The 22000-nt window shown below is 49.0% G+C and overlaps 4 protein-coding genes across 4 annotated transcripts; all 4 read left to right on the forward strand.

Annotated features, from left to right (window-relative positions):
- Positions 1-2615: 2615 nt before the first annotated feature.
- Positions 2616-3911, forward strand: LOC108631803 (uncharacterized). Its single transcript, XM_018035967.2, has 3 exons — positions 2616-3063; positions 3135-3233; positions 3368-3911. The coding sequence occupies exons 1-3, from the start codon at positions 2616-2618 to the stop codon at positions 3637-3639; spliced, it is 819 nt and encodes a 272-aa protein (XP_017891456.1). The 3' UTR covers positions 3640-3911.
- A 4967-nt stretch (positions 3912-8878) lies between these two features.
- Positions 8879-9821, forward strand: Osi6 (DUF1676 domain-containing protein Osi6). The gene is made up of 3 exons (XM_018036021.1): positions 8879-9208; positions 9280-9382; positions 9472-9821. Exons 1-3 carry the CDS (start codon positions 8879-8881, stop codon positions 9819-9821), a joined length of 783 nt encoding a protein of 260 aa, XP_017891510.1.
- A 4277-nt stretch (positions 9822-14098) lies between these two features.
- Positions 14099-15842, forward strand: LOC108631851 (uncharacterized). The gene is made up of 3 exons (XM_018036020.1): positions 14099-14355; positions 14442-14617; positions 15445-15842. Exons 1-3 carry the CDS (start codon positions 14099-14101, stop codon positions 15840-15842), a joined length of 831 nt encoding a protein of 276 aa, XP_017891509.1.
- Positions 15843-18712: 2870 nt separating this feature from the next.
- Positions 18713-20231, forward strand: LOC113465163 (uncharacterized). Its single transcript, XM_026819161.1, has 3 exons — positions 18713-18842; positions 18935-19439; positions 19643-20231. The coding sequence occupies exons 2-3, from the start codon at positions 18956-18958 to the stop codon at positions 19930-19932; spliced, it is 774 nt and encodes a 257-aa protein (XP_026674962.1). The 5' UTR covers positions 18713-18842; positions 18935-18955; the 3' UTR covers positions 19933-20231.
- The last annotated feature ends 1769 nt before the right edge of the window (positions 20232-22000 follow it).

Consider the following 22000-nt stretch of genomic DNA (forward strand, 5'->3'; position numbering starts at 1 on the left):
CATCTCTGTTAATTCGATACCAGAAAATATGCCGAATGTCTCGTATTCGCCGTGTCAACGTTCCTGCCGCTCCGGTTTGTGGAACTTAGCGGGACTTTGACGCTAGGTGTGACGATATCTAGGAATTTAATCCCATACGACCGCATTTGCTTCGGAAACATTTACGATCGAAGCTAATCAATTTCATTGCGAAATATTCTTTAACCTCCTATCGAATATCTCTCGTAATCAAATCACATTAATAGTGCATTTTGCATGTCGTATCTTCATTAAGAGATTCATATCTGAAACTATTTGAACGCACAGATGTTTATTTATGGATATTGCAGGAGTTTCGAACGATCGTATAATTACGAATAAACGATAAAAAGTGGGGTCGAGAATGTTTATTAAAAAACAAGTTTTGATATTTTAAAAATACAGGCAAACTTTCGGAGGTGTCTGTGATGACCGGAACGCGGGGAAAACTACTGGGAGCAGGAGATACGCGAAGCATCTTTCATTCAAATAAGCGTCCTCCTTTTCCCGTTACTCGCTTTCTCCTGTTCGATTGGGCAGGACGGATCGGCAAGAAGATGATCGTTTCGATAAGGGACACCCAGAGAGAAAGAATCTCTCTCGAGGCCCCCCGGGTGATCAACTTTCAATTTCGGGTACGACACCGCGACAGAGGAAGAGAGATCACTCGCTGACCCAATTCTTCCGATCCTGGTGAATCGGAAAAAATCGACACGTGCACCGGGCATGAAAACTGAACCACGCGAACGCGCTGTTCGATCGACCGGTACCGACTTCCAATATTTGTACGTCGTCGTACAGACGGATAACGGAGTTGTAAAAAGAGCCGAAGTAGAATTTCTCTCCGACCGGTTATTTTTCGTTCCCACGGTTGCGATACGTTTCTTCCCTGTTCGATCGAAAATTCGTGGCCTGGTTCCGTTTCGGATACTACTCGTCGGCGGATCCGAAGAGAAATTCGTCGCGGGAGGAGAAAGTATCCGGACACATCGATCGGATCTTCTCGTTATCGGACGCAGAAGGATGTTCACCGGCGGTAACGGTGTCGACGAGCCTGCGAACGATCGTACGCCCTGCCTCGACACACATTCGCGCCTAACCAAAGGAGAAAACCTTAGGCGCGTGGCGATAGATCCAACGTTCATCTATCTCCTCGCGGATGTGCGAAGAGAAACCGGAATCCGATTAATCTTCGAAACAGGGACGCGCGAATTTAGATTATTGGGAAAACGTATTACGTAGAACCGTTACTGCTCTAAGTAAAGAAGAAACTATTTATAAAATATATGTCCCAATTATTCAAATCAACTATTTAATAGCAATTAAATATTTATCCTTCGATAACCCTTTTCTACCCGAAAATATGTTCGTAAATGTTTACGAGTGAATTCTAAACCGTGGAGCGAAAATTGAATCCCTACCCGAAGGTGACGGAGCAAGCGGAAACGAGAAGGAACCGGGGAAGAGAATTCGTATGGCCGATCGTCGATCATCGATCGGGTTTCAAGGATACACGATCGTCCGTATAGCGTGGCGTCGTAGCGAGGAACGAGCGAACGGTTTCGAGCCCAGGCCTAGTTATACCTACCAGCCGGCGTATATGTATACCCGTATACATCGTCCGAAGCGGCTGGCGGAAGTGGAACAGAAGAGAAAGGTACGACGAGGAGAAATGAACTAGATTCGATCTGGTCCGGCAGCGTTTGATCGTAGCAGCCAGGCCCAATGATCGTTCCTCCCACTAGCCACTAAGACTTGGCCGCACGCTGGGACCGCGAAGGGTTTCACGGATGTTCCGTTTCGTTGAAGCGAGGACGCTTCCTGGATCTTCATGGTGGCTAGTATGTGGCGCGGACACGGCAAGCTCGCGTGGCTACGCGTTAATTGCATATTGAAAGACGAGCAGCACGTAGGTAGGCAGGTGCATATGCGCGGCGGCGGCGATTCGAAATCGGCCACGCTCTCTTCTGCTCCACTAAAGCGCGGAAAGAGGGAAAGGAAGCGGCGCAGCATCGAAGCGGGGTGTATCAGTCAGGTGCTGATATCCAGTGATCTAGAATAAAAGAACCATACGAAGCGGGATGAGAGGAGACGGTGGTCCGCGCCTGCTCGGGACGAGGACGGGGCGATTACAGGAGGTGGATACGCGAGCTAGTCGCGGCAGCGAGCGGCCGACCGCGGCGTAACGCTCTAAAACGCCTCGAAAATAAGAATTAAAAAGGAAAAAAGATGAAAAAAAAAAAGAGCAGGAGATCCTCCAGCGGTGAGAGAGGATCGGCCGAGCGGTCGAAAAATTGCAGCCTGATACGCGCGGTCGACAACACGAATAAGAGAATGGTCTAGGTGTAGCTGGCGGAGGCGATGCTCTCGTTGCTTTTTTCGTAGTACAATCACCGACCGGCACGTACAACTATATAAATGAGATTTGAACAACCTCTGGATGCACCACTCGGACCTCCGCCGTAGGTTCCGCAGGTTCGCTATACTTTTGCGTAACGAACGTCCATATATACACGCGAGTCGCGTATCGATCGAGCTTCTACAGTAATTCTGCGCGTATAATCTCTGTATCGGATCTGATTCGGAGATCGAACGATATGGATTGGTTCGGGACCGCGTACGGACGTAGCCAGCAACGTCGTTGCTTGGCACTGTGTCTCCTGCTCGTCTGCGTATTCGCGGAACGGGCCCACGCCGATGACATCGGCGACAAGGACGCTTGGGATGGATTATCGACCGGCTGCTCTAACGCGGATTCGAAGAACGTATCGGTATCTTGCTACGGCGTGAGGATCGTCAGGAAGATCGTGCAACAGTTGCTAGAGAAGTCCAGCAAGGAGCCCAATATTGAGATATTTGAGGGGGTCAGTTTGGTCGAAGTACCTGGAGCCGAGCCAACCAGAAAAGGAAGGTTCATGAAGGGATTCGGAAACATGGGAACACTGATGCAGTTTCTCGAGGGCAGAGAATTGAGAATCAAGCTGCCCAGCTTCCTACCGCAGAACATCGAGAGCGCTCTTGAAGCGAGCCTCCCCGTTGAAGAAGGTTGACAGAAGATCTGATAAGAAGCTCCTCCGAATTAAGGCTAGATTTCGAGTGTCTTGTTTTGGTTTCAGGTAGACGCGGCGGCGGCGGAGGCGGTTTGGGAGGTGGCGGCGGTGGCGGTGGAAAGAAGGGAGGCGGCGGAGGATACCTGATTTTGGCGCTTATGATGGGTAATATAAATAAATAAAATTCTCTTGTACTCGTTATTTACACGATAGAAATATTATTAATACATATTCTATATCAATTTACGTTGTTTAATTAATATTAAGTTGTATTAATGTTTGATCGATATGAATTTCAGGAAAGATGATGGCCGCGCTTGGATTCGGTGCTCTCGGTCTGCTTGCGATGAAGGCGTTGATGGTGTCCGCGTTGGCGCTAATGCTCTCGTTGATCGTGGCCGTGAAGAAGCTGGCCAGCGGTCACGACAGCGGCGGCGGCGGCCATCACGTGGTGTACGCGCAGGACGTCGGCCACCATCATTACCGGAAGAAGCGGTCCGTCGACGAGGAGGATCACGATCTCCCGTACAGAGGATACGCTCATCTGTTCGGCGATTCACGGGTATCTTGATTTCGCGCGATCGTTCCTCGTAGATCCTCTTCGAGACAGATCGCGTCAGAAGCGGCGCTGGATCGAAGAGAGTTTACGAGGAAACACGAGGTCAGGGACGAAGACAAGGACGAGGCGGACAACTGACAGTGACGACAATGACGATTGACGTTTTACCAGTGACGGATTTGGCGACAATCAACGAGTGACACAGTGTATTAGAGATTACTAGTGACGAGAAACGCGAGGAATTTTTCTTGTGAACGACGGACTGACTGACGGACGCTGGAGAAACCAAAGTACACGCACGCGTGCCCACATATATACACACACACACACATACACACACACATGCATTGTCGAGACGAGATCATGTTCTTATTTATTCCATTCTCTACGTATCATCCACTCTGCCTCTTTTGTACTATTTATTTATCAACAATGATATCGAATAAAAACGTTGGAATAATCGTTTACTAAAAATTCGTGCCTCATGTTCTCTCGTTCCATCGAGATAGACGTTCGCAGATTTTTGGCGCTGAATTGGTAATCGGGAACGACGGACCGGATACTGCGGACGATCGTTTGCTCGAGCGTTATAAGAAAATCCGGCCGATGGAAGTCGAAGTCGTATGGAAGAAAGTGTGCCAACGAGTCGGCAGCATACGTTGCATATTTCCTGCTGCAATGCTCGCGATTATGCTCTTCTAGCGATTCCTAATCGAACGGATTAACGAGCACAAAACCGGCAAGAAACATAACTCCCCTTGGCTCTCTCGCTTTGGCTCTTTCTTTCTCTCTCCTGGATCCGGATGTCCGCGTCGGTGGCACGATTATGGGTAAGCGTGCCTCGCAAGTAGTACGATGCGCGATTGTGCAAGAAATCGTGCAAAGTGAAACGTATTTCGAGGAACTTACATCTCTAAGAGCAGTGTATAGCGCGGTACATGTATTTCGATCGCCGTCCACATAAACAGCCGAGACTAATTTAATTAATGACGCATATGCGAGTCGAAGTTTAATTAACCTGACCGCAGAAACATGGGAATCGTTCCGGATGGTTCGCGTTTCGGAATGACATTTTTCATTAGCCTGCAAGAATTTTTCTCGCGCTTGGAGGATAGAAGCTTCGGGACGGTCGATTAGGGGAGTCAGCGGTAGTTTCACAGAGATGCCTCTTTCTATGCAGCTTCCCCACTCGACGCAACGAGCTTCTCCCACCCGGACGAGATTTTCTTTAAACTAGACCCGTTCTCCGCGTTCCTTTCTCACCTGGAGGGAGGAAAACTGTGGCGGGACGGCCGAGCCGAGAGACCCACTGGCCCACATTCTCCAACGCTTCGTTTTTTTACATTTTAAATGTCATAAAACGGGAGGAACGCCGAGGAAAGCGGCTCAGATCGCATCCTGATCGCTGAACACGCATAACGCAACCGTGTGATCACGGAAATGCATTTTTATATTTCATCCACCTTCCTTTCAGGCTCGTCGATTCGTCTATAATTTAGGATTCATAGAAAAAATTCTGAAACTGAATGTTTTCAAATTTATGCTTTGCTAACTCAATTAGACAATCTTTTATTAAATTAGAAACATGTGCATTTTCGAAGAATCGTCTGTCTGCTTTCGTTTTCTTTCACTTGAGAGTGTTTCTGCACCCCCACCCTCGACGATGCTTATCAAAATCGGCAATGTAATCCCCGCGCTCCTTTCGATTTCTTCCACCATCCGCTCGTCGCGGGGAACGGGACGATTAAAGTTTTATAGTGCCGTAAACTCGGGCGCGACTCCTCTGACGTCAGCCTGCACTGGTCAAGGGAAAACGAAAGTTGGGATTGCTTTCGTGAATGGACCGGCAAAAAGCAAAAACGGTTTTTCGAAAGCGGAGGTGGCGAAGATTCCTTTGAAACATCCAACGCCTCGCCCCCGGTTATTCACGGTTATTCTCTTGGTCTCGTCGTTAACGTTAACGCAACGGGTTTTCAGCACGGAAGAGCGGCCCGTTACATTCCACGTTTAATACCGATCGACGGGATTTGAAATTCAAATATCGACGGTGTCGACCGAATTTTTCGACCACGCGGAACCGTGAAACGCCGTAACCAGAAATTCCTAGCGCAGCGTGGCACAGAAGACGCAGATGAAGGTTTTGACCCATTGGGGTCTTTGCAAGTGGCACGATCGGTCGGCGCTCAACGGGTAATCTGAAGAATTAAGTATTCGGGTGTGATTGATTTACGAAGGAAGGTTGAAATTCTTCAGTCTCGAGAGGGGAAATTGATTTTGATTCAATGCTAATTCCCTGGCCCAGTTCTATCCTTTATCGTCGACGAATGCGAAAATGAGAAAGTTGAACGATCGTAGGACGACACTCGATGCTTAAGGATCGCTTTAAGTCAGTTTTACCTCGTGAATTCTTTTCGCCCAGGCACGTTTCTCGTGTGAGCACGTTATTACGACGTTATACCGATTCCTGCGACCATAAAACAATAGTTTAACAGGCGAACGATCCCATCGAATTCGTGTCGAGTGGGAATAAAAATGCGTCGCGAATCAGCAACGAGCGCCCGAAATCAGTGAGTGAGTCACTCGAATCGAAAAAAGTGGACTGAGCGAAATTCTTTGACACTTCCGCGCGGCCAACCTTGACCCGATTATCATTCAATGCGTTTTAACATTTCCCATCCGCACAAATTACTATTGTATTACAATTATAGTATTGGATATGAATAAAGAGAAACGCTTTTGACTTTTGACCATTATTTGCAAAAGGAGAAATTTTATTGGTTTCGCGAAATCGTAACGCGGCCCAAATTTGAAACGCACTTTCACATACGTTAGAAGTTACGAAGGAAATCACTGGGAATTTGCGAGGAACTTTGCGTACGCGGTGCGTGCCGCGTTCTGGGTTAACACGCGGCCCGTTATTAGCCGGGGAGCGACCAGTCATGAACGTCATCGGACTTTTTTCTGGTTCGAGTGAAACTTTGGCAACGCGTATGCTAAGCGAGTCGACCTGAAGAGAAACGTCGTTCGCCACGGTGACACCTACCTATTTCGAATTCTTACCTTTTTTCTTCTCGGGTTAACGAATCGATTTGGAATTTGTAAAACGAGTCGAGAGACGCTCCGACGGGATAGGAATTGGCACAGATAACCAGGCACGCATTACGATCGACGGCAAGTTTGAATTAACCAGACAGATTTATGAGAATATAATGCAAATAAATAAAGCGAAATAACTTTTGAGATTCACTGTATAGTCAATACATTCTTAAGGGTATTTTAAATGAAACGATCATTAGACTGGCAAAGCACATTCTTTAGACAAAGCATACGGCGGGAAGGCGAACGGTCGCGAGGCTCGGTGAAAGTTTACATAATCCGCTTAAAGAGCGATATCAACCGCACCTAATTCCGCGATGGCAAGATCGTTTCTCTTCTCTAGACGCGATTTTACTTGCGGACAGGCGTGTCTGTTCCTTTCTGCGGTTCGTCGCGAGGGGGAAACCTTGGTTTTACTTTTGAACGAAGGATCGACGAAAGGATTCCAGAGAAAGGATGAATGAACACTTCTCTGACGTAAGACCGCCGCGATATTACTTCCCCAATTTCGAGGTCTTACTTTATAAACGTCATACTTAGAGCGATTGAATACATCGAAGTTGTTTTAATTGTAAGCGCGTTATCACGACCTTACATCGATTTCTCGATTTCTGCGACCATAAAACAATAGTTTAACAGGCGAACGGTCCCACCGAATTCGTGTCGAGGTGGGATAAAAATACCTCACGAATTAGCAACGAACGCCCGAAATCAGTGAGTCAGTCACTCGAATCGAAAAGAGTAGCAAAGCTTCTTTGCTTTATTTATATAGAATAAAAGACATTTCCACTATGACACGTTTTCTAGGAAATCAGAGAAAGAGGAAGAAATAGTCGCATGGAGAACCGCGAAGATCGATTTCCGGGACCCATCTGCATTCCCCGTGAACGAGAGAGTGTCATTGGACGTGGCTGGAATCTCGACAAGGCACCTACGCGCGGGGTATTTCGCAACCGAAATTCCTGGTCCACTTTGTAACCGCTTCAGGTTCGGAAACGAAAACGACAAGAGCGGATTGTTGTTATCGGGGCCCCGTGAGAGAGCCGAGTCGCAGGGTCAGAGTAGAAAGTGGTGTGTCCGATGAAGGTCGGATCCGGGATGTCTGAACCTGATCTATACCAGTTTTCTTTCATTCATGACGATCGCGTTCTACGAGCCGGTCACGCGAGGTGAGAGTCAATGCCGATTTCTGGTGTTGCCCTCTTCCTCCGGAAATTACGACCCGAGAAAGCCGCGGCGAGACCTGCTCGCCGCGCGCGACGCACGATAGAAATGATCGACCGCCTCGAGATTTACGAGTACCGAGGGACAAGCCAGTGGGTCTTCAACCCCACCAGCTCCGGCCGCGTCCACTCCTTATCTCAGACTTCTAATGCTGTTAGCTTCTCGTACACCGTACACGTTTTACCGCTCTGTGAATCGCTGTTAATTGGCGAATCCTCGTTAAGCGTCTCTTTCTAGCGGCACGACACTTATCTCAGGAGAAAACGGAATACCGATCGTTGATCTCAATACGTTGTATTCTCTACGTTCAATTCTGTATCTAAATCCTAGAAATGGGATGCATGGCAGGTTTGAATTCTGAATCTGTTACGAATCAGTGAAGCAGGCATCATAAATAAGTGTATAGAGAATTATAAGCCTATAAAGTAGGAAAATTAGTATGCAATCGGGACGAAGGGGACGAGTAGATGGTTGGTCCCGCGGTCGTCCGTGGGCAGGCCGCGGGTCGGTCAAGCATGGGCGTTGGACGACGCGGTACACCTATCCGCGTGTGTCCATTGGCCCCGAATACTTTCGTCGTCAGACCGGCTAGACGGCCTGGGTCTGGACGATCGCGTCGCGGGGACCGACGATCAGCGACGTAGCCCGATGAAGCCCGCGTGTGACGACACCGCGTGCACGGCAAATAGGAAGAAAAAAGAGACGAGGTGGGGCGGTGACGCGGACGGGCGCAGAGGAGGGGCCCGCCAAATATAAGCTTAAGAGATTGTACGATGGACCACACGAAATTTCACTACCGACGGGTCGGGTTTCGGAAAAGGGTGGTCGTCTCCGTTCTGCTGGAACCAGTCATTATACGTGCATTACCTCGTTCCGTGTTCGAACTCGTTCCCCGTTGCTACTTGCGAGAAGAAGGACGACTATATCAACCATGAAGTTACTCGCCGTTGTGATTTTAACGTCAGCAGTTGTCCTGGCCGCCGGGCAGAGCCTGGACGAGTGTCTGCAGAGCGACAGCATCTCCTGCGTGCAGAAGAGCCTCTATCGGAAGGCGAAAGATTTCTTCGAGGCGGATAGCTACGAGCTGTTTAGTGGTGTTAGCTTGGTGAAGAACGAGCAAGGAAGGGGATCCAGAACTAACAAAGAGCTGTTGTACGAACAGGAGATCGACGCCGCCAACAGTGTCACCGACAGACAAAGCGCGCTCGAGAACTTCGTCAGCGACGAGGCTGGAGAGTTCCTCACTGGTCGCAGTCTGAAGGTAAATGCATTATCACCTGAGTAGCCTTCGCGAGACGTTATTAGTAACGCGACGCGTTCATTTTCCCGTAGATCAACTTCGCTCCGGCATTCGAGAAGATCGGAGAGTCCGCTCGCGCTATCAGTGACTCGGCGCCGGAAGAGGTGCGCCAGGCAGTCAATGAGGTCGTCGAAGGTAAGGATTCCATAATTTCATAGACCGTTATTACCATTCGTTCCATTGCTCGTTCAATCCGATTCCAACGAAGCTGCATTTGGTTTCAGGCCGAGGCAAGAAGAAGATACTGAAGTCGTTGTTACCGCTCCTGATCGCGGCGAAAGTGAAAATCGGTGCTCTAGCTACTTTGGCGTACTTCGCCATCGGTCTTATAGCCAAGAAGGCCATCTTCGCGTCTCTCATCTCGCTGGCTATCTCCGCGTTTATCGGCCTGAAAGCTCTCTGGTCGAAGAACTCCCACGACGTGACACCTTACAACGGAGGATGGAGTGGTGGTGCCGCCGGTGGCGGATGGTCAGCACCGGTCGCGAGCGGTGGATGGTCCTCCGGTGGTGCCTCTTGGGACGATTCTCACGGATACGCTCAGAGTCAAGCGTATTCTGGATATCACCACTAATTTCAAATTAATTTTAATCCCATAAATTGTATATCTTCCCTTCTCTCTCCTGTTCTTCGTTCCTTCTCCCTTTTATGTCCTCCGTCCTTCCTTTCGCGTCGATCTAGAAACTAACAGGAGCGACGGCTTTGACAATTTAATAGATCGACGCGTGCTATTTATTGTTTATTTATCCCAATATCTTTAAATAGATTAGCGGCCATCCAGTGGTCCCACGTTGTAAATAATATATATTTCGCGTTAAGCGAGTTACGAATAGACAAACCACGGAATCAAAACATAGAGGCTAGTCGCAACGATTCTGCTCGAGGAATCGAGCCTTCTTAAGCGTCAACCATCGTCGCTTGGTAACCGTACACATACAAATTATAGAATTCTCTTCCCGATCGCAGATCGAACATCATCTAGTCCATCTGGTAGATTTAGATGAACTCTGCGTCGAACTGCTCTCCTATCTTGACAATGAGAATCTTTGTAATACCGATGAATCATTAAACACAATTTTTATAAAAATACCAATTTTTTTTGATTGATTATCTGCCTCCCTCCCCTTGCTAAAAAATTTCATCAATTAATTGCAATTTAAAAAGTACAAATTAATCATCGCAGTTTTCATATGCGTTAATTTCTGTTCAAATGAAAATTGAAAGTTCGGCAACGATGAGAGAAATTCCGACTTCTCTAGTCTTTTATGATTTTTTTTTGGCCAGACTTTGATGTCAGCTTCGGAATCGAGCCGGTGCGACGCGACCGCGACACGCCGAGCAATGATCAATCGCGAGAGGAGAAAGTGCACCGTATCCGGTTTGACGCGATCGCGTTTCCACCTCGCGAGCGAAAACCCGCAGAGGTCGAGAAGCTCGGTGTACGTCATTCTTTAATCGGGTCGAGAGGACAGGCATTCTACTAAATCTTCCGCGAGCGATGTCTTTAAGTCCCAGATAGAGGAGGAAAATGAGTGGCTGGAAAGGAGGTTGACGCAAAATTGCCGTTTCTTTCGTTCGGCGCGATGCCCCATGGTCAACTCGCTCCGGGGCTTGACCAGTAAAAATTCGTTTCGCCGTCCGATGCTTATGTGGGCTAGCGTGGCTCATCGGATTTTGATTAGTCAAACATATTTGAGACATTTTATACTTTCCAAAATAATATTTTACAAAATATTCGAAACAATTAATTTGAATCCTGTTGATATTACTGTGGGATCGAAAGTTCGATTTGTTTAAAGTTTCACACTGATAAGGTCCCTTAAATCATATGCATCTGATTATTCAAAAAGGTAGTAATCGATAGAAGGTGAAACGAATCAGAGGAGCAAGGAAGAATGTGTCACGGCTCGTTGGGTCCGTCCGCGGCGTGACAGGATCTCTGAGAAAAAAAGATGCGGAATTATTTTGAAAGGAAGAGGAGACTTTCGTTAGAGTTGACAAAGTCACGCGAGAAAGAGGCATTGATTGTAACGCGGCGTACTTGGAGTCGTCATCTTTTCTTTCCCTGTCACATTTAACTTCATTCAATCGTTTCTCCAAGTCGAACGTAATTATTTGTACGGGAACCTGTCTTCTGCATAGAATCAAACAAAATTACTACAAGTTGTTAACCGTTTCACTGTTTTTAACGTCAGTTTAAGATGTTTTCTAAACAATTATTTAACGAAACAGCTAGACGCGTTTTCTTTCAAACAATCTGTACTATTTCTTTTTTATCAGCGAACGTAACATTTTCATTCGCCGACGTGCACTCGAATCGTCGGCCTCGTAAGTCGTCTGATTTTTTCTTGCGTCTGGTAAAGCGGGCAGGAAAATCGGGACGCGTTGTCCATTAAGAAAAAACGGCATGTCGAAAAGAATATAAAAGAGAAGAGAATGAAGAATCGTCATGAAAATTGGCGCTGCGTCACGGATCTGCGAGCCGGTGAATAGAGGCTTTCTTTATTTCTTTCCTTCGGACATCACAAAAGCAGGGAATTTCACCTGACGCTCGTAACGCGAGCGCCACTATTTCATTATTAGAGAGCCGTAAAGTGGCGGTGCTTCGCTCGCGTATCTAAATCTCGGTTCTCACGTCACGATTAGCAGTTTCACATACGCCACTGGGTTATTGGATTCTCTCCGTTGTTAGATTTCCTAGTGCCTTATTAACCGCGGCGGCAGATGTTCCCGGTCATCGACAGGGCCCGAGCGCAGCGCGATTCGAATCACGGCGGGCCCTGTAAAAATCTGGTAAAAGCGCGACACGGATTCCAGAGTCCGTTCCTTGATCGCTCGTCAAGAAATTGGAAAGTTTCGATGCTCGATTTTCAGAGCTACCTCTGAACCGTCTGCCTATCAAAAATAATGTATTCGTCGCTGTTAGTTTCATGTCGTCGATTACTGCCACTGTTTCAAACGCGTTCCGCGTGAATTTTCCCATGAATCCGTTCGCTCTCGTTCTCCATTCAACAACTGGTTGCTCGCTCGCGTCCACTTCAGATCTAATTAACTCCGAGATCCACGCTCCTGCACGGCTCCATCACAGCCAGACGATCCGAGCATCTCGAAGATCGTATCTTCCCACACGCGTTTTCTCACACGTGGACTTTCGATGGCCGACAGTTTCGACTTTCTGATCGTCCGAAAGTGTGTTGGCCTCCTCTCTCGCGCGCGGGCTCTTAACCTTTGATTCCTGGCGTTCTCTAACCATAACGTCCTCGATACCGCGACTTCCGTCACTAGAAACCGTTCTTCGTTTCCCTCGTAGTCGGCTAGGATCGATCGCGACACGACTCTTGGTTTATGCGACTCGATTCGGACCGACGATCACTGAGCCGTGGGTGGCCCACCCGTACCTTCGCTTTTGTTCGGGTGCACGTGTTCGGCGCTCGGCGTACGTCGCACGCGGCACGTAAGAGCGGGCCGAGTCAGGTGGATGATTCCGCCCGGGGCGACGTTCGCTCTCGAGGGCCGATCTTGATTCCCAATCCCCGAAACCGGTGGGAAGAAACGCTTCAGAAGTGGGGAACAGGTGAGACGAGGACAGGTGCGTATATTACAGCGAACACGAAGGAAGAAAGAAGATACTGCCGAAACGGAGGCCCGGGTCCAGTTGTAACGCTCGACCCAGTTGTAAATGGGTGAGCGACCCCGTTCCCAAGATAATATCTCGCGTCCATCATCGACGGATGAATTTTTCAATCCACCTCTACCTCCTAGGCGATTAATTATTTCTTAGAGTCAGGCGTTAGAATCGTTTTTACAACTACTTTGGGTCACCTCGTGGCTGTTACGATAACAAAAACCTCAGATGCACGGTTACGTCTTTATCTACTTAGAAAGAGTTTACGACGACATCAAATCTCGGATAACTGTAAGTCCTGTATATACCGGTGCCGTCGGAAAATTAGGAAGCAACGATCCGTTATATTTAATAGAGAAAAGGTAGTCGAGCTTCATCCCTCCGTCCCGGGCAGATCTTCGGCTGTCAGTTAGCTATTTGCGAGACTGGAAGGAACGGAAAAGGGATCCGTCAGCGTTCGAATCGCGGTATCCTGGTAATAATGATAGAACAATTCAGCAAGGGAGCAGAGAGGAAGTGAGACACGCGAAGTCATGCGAGAAATCACAAGGGAGCGCGAGTTCCCCACGACCTCCACCGTAGATTTCCCTCATTGAACCTCGACCAAGGGAGGAGTCTCCCTTCTACCTCCTCAGGATCTCCTTCTCAGGAGGTCGAAGTAGGTCTCTCGCGCGAACGAGAACGAGAAGGACACCGAGGAAGAAAATGCAAGTGCCTCGGTCTTCTATTTCCCTGGGCCTTTTTCGCGTAACTCTATCCGGTCCCCGTCGGTGCGTCGAGTTTCGAGGGGAACCCGTCGGTTTTTGCCCCGAAATATCGTAACGACGAGAATCCGCGAAAGGAGAGAGGGGATGGAGAAGGAGACCACTCGAAGGACTCGGAGAGAGGGGTAGGAGAGAGGCGCGAGGAGACGCGAGCGAGGATGACATAGGGGGGATGGCGATCAGAGGGAGAAAGAGAGAGAAAAAGAGAGAGAAAGAGAGTATGGTGAACGCGAACTCTCGGTGGCCCGTGGCCACGAGGTCTCCCCTAGTGCGATACTTCGGTATAAAAGCAAAGCAACGTCTTTTGGATGTAACACACGAGTTCGATCGACGCTCATCCTGGCGTCCTCTCCAACGCGAATACGAGTACAAAGCGCGACGCATCGAGGATATTTACAAACAATCGACGCGTTGTGACAACTATTCATCATTTCCACCCGTTCCCGAATTCCAGAAGCGAACATGGGCAAATACCTCGCGACGATCCTGTGGCTGCTTCCGGTGCTGGTCACGGCGCTACCGGCCAACGAAAAACCCGGAAGTGAAAATGATCTGATGGCTACCATCTACACCGACTGTCTGAAGAAGGAGTCGCTCAACTGCATCAAGTACAAAGTATTCTCTTACGTGGACAAGATGCTCGTCGACAAGGATGACATCACCCTCACGGACGGCATCACCGTGGTGAAAACGTCGAACGCCGAAGAAGGTGCACCCAGGTTCGTCTGATTCCGTTACCATCTCGTTAGACTTAAATTAAACATCGGGTTCATCATCGCTTTTATCGTCCGATCGTCAATCGTAGATCGATCGAGTCCAGCGACTTGGACACTCTCTTGTTCGACCGATTGGGAAGGTTCTTAAGGATGCACACGGTCAAAGTCGACCTGAAGGGTACGGACATCCTCGGAGCCATCGAATCCGCCGGTCGGAGCTTCGAGGACTTCACCGACAATGCCGTGGAAAGTCGTGGCAAGAAGAGTGAGTATAGATTTGGCTCGATACCAAAACGCGTCCACTCGATCGTCACCCGTAAGGAACTACATCCTATTTCCACGACCGTTAAGTGTTAATTGGTATGAGAACTTCGCCGCGGGTCCTGGAACGCGCTTAATTAGCTCCTCGGTAATTAACGCGGCTAGAGAATCGAATAACCGGAGTTTTCGTACCTGCTTCCCGCGCCCCGCCGGGCCGCCGGCTCTATTAAGCGATGACGAGGCTAAGAAGGTGACCGCGAGACGTTGACCCACTGAGGAACTGGTTCCGCTTCCCTTTGAAGCGGCTCCTGCGATGGGGAGACGATTACTCGAGAGTGCTGAGAGAGGGAGAGAAAGAGCGACATGACAGATAGACCACGCGAGATCGCGTCGCACGAGATTTTTGACACACTTTTCCCTCGTGCCACGGGCCGCCATGACCTTCGCCTTATTCCACTTCGAAGATCTCTCCACGCGCGCCCTCCTCCTGAGAAAGGTCGCGTCGCGAACCTTCCAGAACCAAGCTTACAGTTCATTCTCGTGGGAATCTTGTGCTATATTATTAAAATGCTCCCGAAGAAGCATACTCGTACATGTATGAAGCTAATCAGTGAGAAATCGTTACGCTACGTTGGCTCTTGGCCTCGTGCGCGACTACCCAGAAAATTAGCAATAAAACTGAGGCTGCCTAGAAATTATCGGTTCACCGACTCTTGAGTATTATTCAGAATTCTATATCGATCTTACCGATACCGAAAAATCTTTTAACAGAAAAGAAAGAATTTGCAATTAGTGTGGCTGCATATGCAATGTACCCATATTTTTTTGTAGAAAAAGCTCAGAAGATTCTCGGCCCGCTGATAATGGCCTTGGCCCTGAAGGCTGCAGCCCTGTTGCCGTTGGCCCTCGGCGCGATTGCCGCGATCGCCGGTAAAGCGCTTCTCGTCGGAAAGATCGCCCTCGTCATATCCGCGATCATCGGTCTGAAGAAGCTGCTCAGCTCCAGCGGCGGCAAGCACGTCACGTACGAGGTAGTGTCGCACCCACATCACAGCAGCAGCCACGTCGTCAGCCACGATGACGGTGGCCACGGCGGTGGTTACGGTGGCGGTGGTGCCGACTACGGTGGCGGCTACTCCGGCAGCAGCGGCCACGGCTGGGCCAGGAGTCTACCACAGGACTCCCACGAGCTGGCGTATCGCGCCCATCAACCTCAAAAGCAATCATGAAGAATGCTTTCGTAGAAAGTTTTCACCCTTCGACTTTCGTCCTCTCACTTTCCACGTTTCCTTGAACCTCCTTTCCTCGATTTTTCTAATTTCTTGTACACAACCCCATCGCTGTCTGCACTTTTTATACATATCTATTGTTCCTATCCTATCTTCGATACCTGAACTTACTTTACGTCTCAGCACGTTCACTTGTCCGCTGTGTCTTTTCATATTCTGTCCTCTCCTTAGCGACGAACCAGTACCTCGTCGAGATACTCGTTCTGTGTATAGCGTACTTCTCGCGAGCCTTTTATTATTTATTCATTGCGCCTGACCATGCGACATTTAGTACATACATGTATTTATTTAATTTTATTCATCGAGACCGTGTGCTATTTTGTTACATATTTGGCTACAATTGTTTTTTTTTTCTTTTGTAATAAAGATATGGCGAACGGCGCGCTGCGCTTTTGTCCCAAAGAAAATAAGTGGCGAACGTAAATAGCGATGAGGAGAATAATCCTTCCAGATCGTCGTGTTTATCCTCGCGAGAGGAATTCCGATGACCGATCGAACGATCCAGAAACAGAGATTAGCAGACCCGGTTAGAGGCCCGCTGATATTTACGATTGACGAGTGAAAGTAGTATTAGGAACGCGTTGTACATCCATTGATACCTCTGAACCAGATACGACTTAATGAGCCGCGTTCTACGGGACCGCGGCTAATCGTGCCACGTAGAAAGTATTTCCACTGCTTCCTCTTGCGAGAAATAAATCCGTTGTTCGTCGTTTTACCGAGGTACCGACGACCCACTCGTCGACATTCCTTCGTAACGTTCCGAACAAATTGATGCCAATTCCGCGGAACTCGGCGCGTCCACTCGAGCATGCCACCGGTGACCCAGCTTCGTCCGTCGCTCGTTTAATAGCTCGTAAAACGTGGCTCCTTTTCGCGGAATCACCCTCATTACCCGCGCCGCGATCCAAACCGGATGTGAACTTTCAGCCTAACCTGCGCAACCTATAACGCCGAGCACCGTGCACCACAGATTTCCCACTCGCGTGGACCGTGCGTCGATGCAACGCCGGTGGTTTCGTTCGCAAGCAAGTGACGCGTGACGAGGTATTCATCAACGGGTATCGCGATGCAGAAAATCGCCAGGTTGTGGAACGCGGCCTGGTACCGGAAAACAACCTCCTGCTCCTTCTCGTGTTCAGGTCTCGTCGCTTTCGCTACGTCCGAGATCGTTTCCACGTGTTTAACCTTGACACAGACGATCTACGATCATTCAGTGATTTTCCGTTCTTCGCAGCGAAAAGTCAATTTCTGCGTCCTTGATTAGTTGATTAAAAGAGGAAAATACCAAGTACAAGATTTCTACTTCCTCGTTTATTGACAATTCCTCTGCAAATTATTATGATTAAAGAATTATGGATGTTAAAGAAAAAATTGTATATACGCGATATTAAAGGTAGCTGATCGATAAGATGATTATGGTAGAGAAGTTCGATTGGAGGGAGAAAGAAACCGCGTCTCGGGACAAGGCACGGGGAAGAGGGCCGGTTCCCCACCGAAATTTCAGTCTTGCCTCGCTGCTTTTCGATGTCTCACTGCGCTCGCGAACTCGAACATTAAGATATCCCCCTCCGGGCATGCTCGGGCCTACGCATCTAACAATAAGTACCTGTAACGCGTTTTCACTTGGCCCAGTTTAACAGACTGCTGCCTGCCGCTGCCGCCATCCGGCAGGACGAAAATGGCAAGGATGCGCGGTGACACCGCAGGATAAGAGGGAAAAGTAGCGTTGGAAACCGTCGCTGACTAACCGGGACGGTTACGCTGATTACGATGGAACTAACGGTCCGCATGAATTAACATTACCAAGTTTCTATTTTTATTCGTGTCATAAATGTAGAATACACGGAGTCGAAATATACTTTCTGTTACACGGTGGATAGTCATTGTTGCCGGCTGCTAGATGCGTTTAGTCGAATAAAACTAGTCGATCGGCTGGATCGACCTTCATCTCCATCGGATGCGCTTTCGATTTCAGGCTTACCGAGATAGCCACGTTGATGATAGCGTGCGCAGATGAAAAACGCAACAAAATGATCGCGGAGGAAGCGCTGCCAGGTTCGGTTTCATGCTTGTCGTGTTGCGGTTGCTATATCCGTGTTACGAGTGACCGTCGATGATAGAAAGTACCTCGTCGAATTCCAACAAAACTGAACTTCAGCAAACTTGGGTAGAAAGCGAATGGGAAAAAAATCATTATATGCAAGCTCTCTGTGCATATGTTTACGAAAATAGTGGAAATCTATGCACGATTCTGTGCGCTGGAAAACGACAGGTGGGGAGGACCTCGTCCGCTGTAACACGTGCCCGCAGCGAATTTCAGAGTCGGCGGCGATCTGGTCAGACCGGTCTGTCGGCGAAACGAGCGAGGACAAGGGCGAGGACGGTGATCTGGTCGAGAGTAGCGAAACGATTCGCCGGAATCGGCGGTTTTATCGGCGGACGCCGCTGGTGGGGTTGATGAGTTCGGTAAAAGGAAGGAGAGAAGAAGAGGAGGCAAGGAAATCGGGAGGAGAGGTAAGAGGCTCGGCGAGATCCCCGCTGTCGGATCCGGGGAGGAATTCTGCTCTCTACGCGGCCTCCAGGTGGTTGGCGAGACGCGGCGATTCTCGAGCGATCCTTGGCAATGAAAACGCTCTCACAACTTACAATGGTGGTGTGCGTATACGCGACGACGATGACGGCGGTGGCGGCGGCGGCGGCGGCGGCTGGATCTCGGTGGGGAGAGTATCGCCAGCCACGGAGGTACACCTGACCAGATATATAGAGCTAGGGCAGGGCTTCCGTTACGGACAGTCCAGTTACAGTTGCTCTCTGTACGCACGCATCTCGCGCCAGGGCCCAAGGTGTCGAGAACCGACCGAAAATATCGAGCAGAGAAACGCGAGGCTCAACTCCGTTCAGTTCCGACCTCTCCAGGATACGATCAGTCTCTCTTTGGTAGATATCGATTAGCCTTGCTATCATTTATTGTGTCTTCTTTCGTACCAGAGCGCACCGTTCGGATGTTTCAAGTTTTCGTGTCGATGCAGGTTTTTCGGAAATCGTTCAAGATGAGGCGTTTCGTTCAGTGTTACGTGTACGCTAGCTTCCTGTTGGCCCTGGCCTCGGCAAGGTCCGCCGACACCAATCCGACGAGCAATTCCATCAACGAGCAGACCGCCAGGTCCACTGGGAACAGTAACGTGTTCGGTGATCTCCGACAGATGTATCAGATTTACAAGGAATGCGCGGATGAGGAACTGAGCCCCTGCTTGAAAGTCAGACTGCTCTCAGCCATAGACAGAGTGTCGAGGAGCAGCCAGTTGAACGTTGCCGACGGTGTCACCTTCGTTCAGGACGATCCCGTTCCCATCGCGGAAGAAGAGCCGAAATCGCTGCAAGAGATCGAGGCTAGCCTACCGCGAGCTCTGGACGACAAGGAGGACGCGTTGAACACCATGATTCTCGACAAGGTCGTCAAGTTCTTCCAGAGCCACACGCTCAAGCTGAAATTACCGAACGTCGAGGAACTTCAGCGGAGTTTCGTGGAGGAAGGTAAGAATTCATTACCGATCGAGAACCGTGAACTTGACCGCGTCGAGTTGATTCCTCGGCGCGGTGATCCGAGGGAAGAAAGTTTCCGGCTACGATTTCCCGGTCCAGTAGACCGTATGGCCCACTCTTTTTACGAATCTGGGAATCGATCCGGTGTTCCGGTTAATTTATGTAATTGAATGTTTGTCAATCATCATTTTCAGGTCGCAGGAAGAAGAACAAAATGGGCGGACTTCTCGCGATTCCGCTGCTGATCGGTGGTACCCTGGTACCCTTGGCTCTGGGAGCATTGGCCCTGTTGGCCGGCAAGGCTCTGATCGTCAGCAAGCTCGCCCTGGTGTTAGCCTCGATCATCGGTTTGAAGAAGCTGGTGTCCGGGGGCGGCGATCACGGGCACGAGGTCGTTCAAGTGTCCGGTGGTCACGGATCCAGCGGATGGGCGAGATCGAGCCACGACCTCGCCTATTCCGCCTACAAACCGTCGTCAACTTAAGAAAAGAACACCGAGAGAGAGACAGAGAAGGAGTCTTTTCAATCTCGTTGGACTTCGCTTTCACGAGGCATCGCGATGAGCCATCACCGGATGTCGCTTTCCTTTCCTCTTCGATCGTTCACCTCCTTCGCCTTCTCGCCCTCGCGCCCCCTTCGACCCTTTCTCTACGCCTTCTCACAACGATCGCGTCGCCTCTTCCCTCATCCTTTACCAAAAAATCGTCGCGAGCGTCCCATTCGATTATCTTCATCTTCACAGTATTTATTATTCAGCGCGGAGCTGCGTGGCAGCCATGTATATTTATAGGTATGCAAATATATTAAGATTGATTATACCAAACAAACTGTTTCGCATCTTCCTTGAAATTATTCCTGTATAAATCGAACCGTAAACGATCGAGAGGCTGTCGACGAATGAATAAGAGGAGTCGAAGAATGCCTCGACGATTCGCGAGTTCCGATCCGGTCATTGAAAGTAACGACGCTGAATGAAACGGCGGCGATTCTGAGTACTCGTTACTGTCTCGCGAGCGTATGCAGGCCAGGAGAGCGCGATGACTTCCGCCTTCTTCCTCTTTCGCGGCCGCGCGTGGAGAAGACGGAGAGCCACGGTTACCTACATAACTGGAAACGCGCGGGCACCTTACGCAGTCCTTGGACCTGGAAGCTTCGCGTACACACCAGGCGTGCACAGATACACGCGCGCGCGAGGCGAGAGAGACACGGCTCGGGAGAGGATAAGTAAACCAGGACACACGGGCCCGGCCAGGCCAGTCAGCATCCGCGCCGGGTCGCCGTGTCGTTTCAACCTGCGCCTAATACTCTCTATATTCTATATCGTCGTAAAGAAAACGCCGTGATTCTCTCTCGTTTCTCTTCCTCCGTCTCTCGTCGATCGATCTCTCCTTTCGTTTCACGATGCGGAGTCATTGTTCGTCAAACATGAATATTTACGTCTTCGATTAGATAAGATAGTCCTAAGCAGGTCTGGACTATTATTCGCATACTTTCCAGTATGTCAGAAGAGAATTTCGAACCGTGTGCGTATGTGGATTAGAAGCTTGAATCGGTAACTTGAGAATTGCAAGTCAGTTTTCACTATGCAAATTAAGAAACTCCCGGTTGAAATTTCGTCATCTTCGCGATCACGTGAATTTAACGAAGACGAAGCAGCACATTTTCTTATTAAATCCTTGTATCGTCTTTTAAATTGTGTTTCGTGGTGGAAGAGAATGAAGAAGCAGGTTGTAAGTAACGCGGACGGAAGAGAGAAGAACGAGAAGCTCGGTCTGACTTCGTGGGGGCCTTGACCTGACCTCGATCCTCGGGCGAGTTCACTCTCGCCGGCAGTCGAGACGAAAGTGTTCCATTACCACCGGCACCGAGCTCGTCTCCTTCTTCAGGATTAGCGTCTCGGCGCAACTACGGTCTTATCACGGTCAAAAAATCGCGACTACATACACGTTTGACAGGGCGTCACGTGTAGCAAACGTGTTTCTGATATCGTCCATGGGGTCGAATTACTCAAATAAGAAGCTACTTTTTCGCCTTCTCGAAACGAGTATGGAGGTAGATGGGCAGCAGGCAGGATGCCGGCGATATAAAGAATATAAGGTGAAAGTCTTTCCTAGCGGAATGTAGCATGTCTTATTTCTTTCATAGAACTTGCCTTGTCGTTTTGGTTCTACCCGATGCACGCGGACACTCTCGTTTCAGGTACAATAAAACAGAACGTAGAACTAGTTTCAAACGATTACGTATTGCACGGCTGTGTCAAAAGTAACGCAACAGCTCAGAAAACTGGAAACACTCTGTCCTTGAATTTGTAAAAGTGAGACACGGAATTATGTTCGCAATTAGGGAAATGAACTTGATTGACATTTTATCATTTGATATCTCGAACCGGAATGAACTGTCGAACAACTAAGCAGATTATTGCGAGTATAATAAATGGACTGAGTGAGAAATGAAGAAAATACGTAGGCAGCAGAGTTAGCAGGAAGACGAGTACTCGTTAGCGTTAGAAGATGCTCTTCGTCCGCGGAGAAAGTCGCGGTATCGGGTCCTCG

Source organism: Ceratina calcarata, unplaced genomic scaffold (assembly GCF_001652005.2).
Source record: "Ceratina calcarata isolate Rehan_Ccalc_2016 unplaced genomic scaffold, ASM165200v1 scaffold97.2, whole genome shotgun sequence".
Lineage (NCBI taxonomy): Eukaryota > Metazoa > Arthropoda > Insecta > Hymenoptera > Apidae > Ceratina > Ceratina calcarata.

Bases quoted from the DNA above. Each gene is read 5' to 3' on its own strand.
- LOC113465163 (XM_026819161.1), top strand. From the start codon at position 18,956: ATGAGGCGTTTCGTTCAGTGTTACGTGTACGCTAGCTTCCTGTTGGCC. The intron at 19,440-19,642 runs GTAAGAATTCAT...CATCATTTTCAG, and splicing joins GCGGAGTTTCGTGGAGGAAG to GTCGCAGGAAGAAGAACAAA.
- LOC108631851 (XM_018036020.1), top strand. From the start codon at position 14,099: ATGGGCAAATACCTCGCGACGATCCTGTGGCTGCTTCCGGTGCTGGTC. The intron at 14,356-14,441 runs GTTCGTCTGATT...CGTCAATCGTAG, and splicing joins GCCGAAGAAGGTGCACCCAG to ATCGATCGAGTCCAGCGACT. The intron at 14,618-15,444 runs GTGAGTATAGAT...ATTTTTTTGTAG, and splicing joins GGAAAGTCGTGGCAAGAAGA to AAAAAGCTCAGAAGATTCTC.
- LOC108631803 (XM_018035967.2), top strand. From the start codon at position 2,616: ATGGATTGGTTCGGGACCGCGTACGGACGTAGCCAGCAACGTCGTTGC. The intron at 3,064-3,134 runs GTTGACAGAAGA...TTTTGGTTTCAG, and splicing joins GAGCCTCCCCGTTGAAGAAG to GTAGACGCGGCGGCGGCGGA. The intron at 3,234-3,367 runs GTAATATAAATA...TATGAATTTCAG, and splicing joins GATTTTGGCGCTTATGATGG to GAAAGATGATGGCCGCGCTT.
- Osi6 (XM_018036021.1), top strand. From the start codon at position 8,879: ATGAAGTTACTCGCCGTTGTGATTTTAACGTCAGCAGTTGTCCTGGCC. The intron at 9,209-9,279 runs GTAAATGCATTA...ATTTTCCCGTAG, and splicing joins TCACTGGTCGCAGTCTGAAG to ATCAACTTCGCTCCGGCATT. The intron at 9,383-9,471 runs GTAAGGATTCCA...ATTTGGTTTCAG, and splicing joins AGTCAATGAGGTCGTCGAAG to GCCGAGGCAAGAAGAAGATA.